Raw genomic sequence first — 5,568 nt, 5'->3', positions numbered from 1 at the left:
AAAAAGTAACAGAATCCAAGTGAGGCATTTAAAGAAATCTTGCAAGAGCCTAAAATGTGAAAATGGCAGTAATGATCCACGGCTTAAAAGCTCTAGAAATTCAACTATTTGGATATTATGAATTATGTGCTCAACTGACTTCTGCCATGGATCTGTTTTTTCACTATCTATTCTTAGGGGTACCTCTGACCCAAACCTCCTTTCATCACCCATTTCCCATTATAACTAAGGAAATAAAACAAATTAACCACAGAATCTAGCCACTTTTGTATATGAGCAACTTGATAAAGAAAGCCAATTTGCCTATTTGAAAGGATCAATAGTAGCGTAAGTCAGTATCTAAAACTTTTGAAACATCAATATTATTAATCGAATTCAGTGTATTCCACCATATAAGAATTCAATAGACTATACTTCTGTCTTATACTCAGTTGTCTTCCAAAATAGGTCCATGATGGCAGCTATTTCAGAACACATTTCAGATCATAGTGAGAAAAGTCAGGACTTAGTATTAAGAGTATAGAACTTGAATTCAGAAAAATTGGTTTTGAGTCAAGGCTTAGGACACTTTGTAGGCATATGTTCATGAGAAAATCATTTAAAATCTTTAAGCTTTGTTTCTTCATTCTGCAAAGTGAGGTTAATAAAACTAGAATCTTCCTTATATGGTTGTTGTGACAAAAGTGTTTTATAAATTCTAGACACTAGATAAATGTGAATTGTGAATTTTTTAGAATAATATCTCCTCAAAGTTAACTTTTCCTAAACCAGAAGAGATTATTACAATGAAAGAACCTGGAACTTTCCTTTTTTAGCCCAATGTTCAGATAAGTCAAGAGAGAGTATGCAGTGTGTATAGAGATACTCATTTATGTATAGTTTTTCTCTTTGGAATATTAGTAACAAATAATCTACAATGTCAAATTGAGTTCTAAAGCTCTCATTTTCATGATTTCATTTAGTACATTTTGATTTTTAGCACTGTTTGACTCTTAAAAAATCTCAAGGTTTAGTGTAGTCTGGAAAGGAGATTCTGTTTTGTGGAATACTGTGTGGCCTGGGCACTAGACTTCATGCTAGGAATTCAAATTTCTCAAGACAATGCAGTGGCCTTGGGCAAGGCTCAGGGTTTCTCTCTGTGTCTCTTTTCCTCATAGAACTATTATCTTTATCTTGGCAACAAATTCTCTGGGGCCTAAGAGAGAAACTTGTTTGAAAGTTGCTATAGAAGTGCAAAGTAGTAGTATGTATGTGAACTTCATTGTTATGCTGTTAACTGGGTCAGATAACAAACTATTTCTTGTATCCCTAGTGAGAAGTTATGGATAGAGAGCCATTCTCTTAATGAAACACTACCACCTCTCTCCCTTCCCTCTCTTATTGAAGTGTTCTGTTAATCTGGTTTTGGAAGCTGGTAGAAATTTTGATTATAACTTGTTGGTGCCTAGACACAATTATCTTGGCAAGACATGCAAATCCCACTTCTTAAAAAAAAAATCAAAACTTTTCAGGACAGTGATATTAAAAAATTTTCTAGTGATAAAATATATATTACAAATAATTGAAAAAGGCATTTGACAGGCATAGTCTTTAATAAAACAAATACTTGAAATGATAAAGTCTAGATTGCCACATGATGCTTAATATGAAAACTTTTCATCTCTCTCTACTGACATTTGTGGTTTTTGCCGCAACTTGATAAATCACAAATTTATGGTATCCATAAAACATGCATTAGGAATGATCCTTGGATGTTGCCTAGGGACAGGCTCTAGAGCTATAATTTCACTGGTATAGAAAATTCTCTTGGATGAGAAATCTCCCTCTGAAAATGATTTTCTCTTTAGCTTACCCTTGCAGAGTTGCTTGGAGCTCTGAGAGGTTAAGTTCGTTGCCCAGGGCCACATAGCCAATGTGTCAGTGATTGGCTCCCTTTCCACTAAGGCATACAGACTCTCTGGCTGTTATACGAATAGAATAGTGATTCCCAAAGTGGGCACTACCGCCCCCTGGTGGGTGCTGCAGCGATCCAGGGAGGCGGTGATGGCCACAGGTACATTTATCTTTCCTTAATATTAATTGCTATTAAAATTTAAAAAATTAATTTCCAAGAGACTAAGTAATATTTTTTTCTGGAAAGGGGGCAGTAGGCCAAAAAAGTTTGGGAACCACTGGGATAGAATAAAGCTAGCCAAAAATTGTATTGTAAGATGACCAAGTCAAAAATCACTATGATTGTGAAATTAACTTTACGATCTCAGAAGTCTTTAGGCATCACCTAAATAGCTTAATTTTTGCTTAACATGCCATAATACTTTCTTTAACTCTTAATTTTATTTAGACTGGACCCATTTTTTTGTGTGTGTTTTCAACTATCATATGAACAATGAACAACTCAAATAAATCACCACGTAGTCAAAAGAGTTATTTTAGGAATTTTTAGAATATTAAATTGAGGGGGCAGCTGGGTAGCTCAGTGGATTGAGAGTTAGGCCTAGAGACCAGAGGTCCTAGGTTCAAATCTGGCCTCAGACACTTCCCAGCTGTGTGACGCTAGGCAAGTCACTTGACCCCCATTGTCCACCCTCTTCACTCTTCCACCTAGGAGCCAATACACAGAAGTTAAGGGTTAAAAAAAAAAGAATTTTAAATTGAAAGAAAAATGTTTTCCTCCATTCTAATGGAACTTGTAAAATTAACATTCATTAGCATCCACTCTGCTTCTTCTTAAGAGTCAACTAGCAGATACAATTAGCTCAAAGCAAAGATTTTTTTTTCAGATGGCTTAGAAAAACAGTGGCTACAAAACACATAAATACAAGGAACCCTTTCCTACAAACATGCCAAGCATCCAGGGGAAGAGTGAACACAAACTTATATATAGTATAATGGTAGTGAGACACGCATATGAGAAACTTGGTGGCTAAGGAAACTCATGGGTTGAGACTGCAGAGAGAGCCTCAAGATATTTCATTATTTCTTGATGGAGTCTTTAGGATGATCCACCCTTGGCACAGTATCTCTACTGGGCCAGTTTCTCAGTTAGGTTTTCAGTCTACTCCCCTCTTAAAACTCTACCCCCAAATGCAAGGCATAATTCTCAATTGAGTCCATAATTAACTCTCTTCTTTGCTGCCAGACATCATACTTGTTAAAGCTCAAGCTCCTGCCTTCTTATCTCTTTATTTTTCTGGAAAGTGTCTATTCCTGCCACTATGCTACCAACTCTCTTGACCTGAAGAATGTGGTAGTTCTGCCTCTAGACTCTGTGCTCAATGGGAGAGGGGGCAATTTCCCCTCCTTCCACCTTCTGTTATATGTGTAAATGGCTCTAACATATAACTGCCCTGAGATTAATGGACTAGCAGAAACTGACTCATTTCAACTTGTCTTATGAGGTTATTCTGAGGCAGGACTGATCATTTTTCAGACGATGGTCAATACTATAATTGAGTTAAATAGCTTGCTTTTACTAAACAAAGTGATCACTTAGAGTAGCCATATATTACAGTTAGTTTAATTTTTATTATATTCGGGTCTTTGGGAATTGATCAAATATTAACTACCTTATGTGTTTGTATGTGTGCATGTAAATTTGTAGATGTGTATTCATCCATCCATCCTTCCATTTATTATGTGTACAGTGTATATAGATTTGTGTGTATATTGTATGTGTATGTAAATTTTTTTTGTTTAATGTAGGAACAGAAGAAGAGAAAAGGAAGGGAACCAGAAACTCATTAAACAAGCTCCTGAGTGAGATGGAGTGGGAATTGTGGTTTATATTTGTACAGTGAGAGGAGGGAGAAGAGGAAACAAGCATTTATATAGTGTCTACTATGTGCCAGGCACTGTCCTAAGTGCTTTTAGTAAATATTATCTTATTTGATCCTCATAACAACACTGGGAAATAGGTGTTCTGCATTTTAAAGTCGAGGAACCTGAGATAACTAGAGCTGAGGGAGAATTGTCCAGTTACATAGCTTGTAAGTGTCTGAGGCTGGATTTGAACTTGGGTTATTCTAACTCAACCCCTAGTTCTATATCTACTGTGATATCTGTTCCCTCATGAACGAATATATCCCCACATGCATGACCTTATAGATTTAAGTTTTGGTTTGTGTGCTAAGCATGAAAATTTTGGAGAAAGGATGTTTCCAATTAGTCAAAACCACTTAGAAAATGCTGCCATCTAGTTAGTCAGAAAAATAAAACTGGTTTTCTTCTAAATCTTCAGTTACAGATCAGGCATTTGTGACACTCGCCACCAATGATGTTTACTGCCAAGGAGCTCTTGTTCTTGGACATTCCTTGAAAAATCACAGGATAACAAGAAAATTGGTGATATTAATTACACCTCAAGTCTCCAGTCTATTGCGGTAAGATGCATTAAAGCTAACTGTATATATACAAACATTTTTGTTTAATTTAAATTTAAATTTAAATCTAACAAAATGTAAATTAATTTTGTTTAATTAATTAATTAGATTACATTTAATTTGACATCTAAATTAAATATAAAATTTAATTTAAATGATATTTAAATTCCTTTTCACATTATTAAATCTAAACTTAAATTATACAACACTTTTCTGCTTACCCTTTCTAGGCAAACTACATTTATTCATTTATTTATTTATTTTTAGATTTTTGAATATTTTCCCATAGTTACATGATTCATGTTCTTTCCCTCTACCCCAAATTCCCTTAACCCCCCTTAGCCGATGCACAATTACGCTGGGTTTTACATGTATCTTTGATCAAGACCTGATTCCATATTATTGATAGTTGGACTAGAGTTATTGTTTAGTGTTTACATCCCCAGTAATATCCCCATCAGCCCATATGTTTAAGCAATTGTTTTTCTTCTGTGTTTCTCTTCCCATAGTTCTTCCTCTGAATGTGGCTAGTTTTCTTTCTCATAAGTCCCTCAACCTTGCTCTGGATCCTTGCAATGCTGCTAGTTAAAAGTCCATTATGTTTGATTGTACCACAGTGTATCAGTCTCTGTGTACAATGTTATCCTGAACCTGCCCCTTTTACTCTGCATCAATTCCTGGAGGTCTTTCCAGTTCACATGAAATTCCTCCAGTTCTTTATTCCTTTGAGCATAATAGTATTCCGTCACCAACAGATACCACAGTTTGTTCAGCCATTCCACAATCAAAGGACATTCTCTCATTTTCCAGTTTTTTACCACCACAAAGAATGCGGCTATAAATATTTTTGTGCAAGTCTTTTTCCATATTATCTCTTTGGGGAATAATCCAAGCAGTGCTATAGCTGGATCAAAAGGCAGATAGTCTTTTAAAGCCCCTTGAGCATAGTTCTGAATTGCCATCCAGATTGGTTGGATCAATTCACAACTCCACCAGCAATGCATTAATGTCCCAATTTTGCCACATCTCCTACAACATTCATTACTCTCCCCTGCTGCCACTTTAGCCAGTCTGCTAGGTGTGAGGTGATACCTCAGAGTTGTTTTGATTTGCATTTCTCTAATTATTAGAGATTTAGAACACTTTCTCATGTGCTTATTGATAGTTTTGATTTCTTTATCTGAAAATT

The 5,568-nt window shown here is 35.6% G+C and overlaps 1 protein-coding gene across 1 annotated transcript in view; it reads left to right on the top strand.

Annotated features, from left to right (window-relative positions):
- The first annotated feature begins 454 nt into the window (after window positions 1-454).
- GYG2 (glycogenin 2) overlaps window positions 455-5,568 on the top strand; it is a 47,866-nt gene continuing 42,752 nt past the window's right edge. Inside the window, exons 1-2 of the mRNA XM_044669281.1 lie at window positions 455-488; window positions 4,238-4,379. Coding sequence (XP_044525216.1) covers window positions 455-488; window positions 4,238-4,379 — 176 coding nt within the window. The remainder of the gene's footprint in view (window positions 489-4,237; window positions 4,380-5,568) is intronic.

The sequence above is a fragment of the Gracilinanus agilis genome, chromosome 3 (assembly GCF_016433145.1).
Source record: "Gracilinanus agilis isolate LMUSP501 chromosome 3, AgileGrace, whole genome shotgun sequence".
Classification (NCBI taxonomy): Eukaryota; Metazoa; Chordata; class Mammalia; order Didelphimorphia; family Didelphidae; genus Gracilinanus; species Gracilinanus agilis.
Note: the sequence above shows the minus strand (reverse complement) of the source record. Positions and strands in the feature narration are given on the sequence as shown.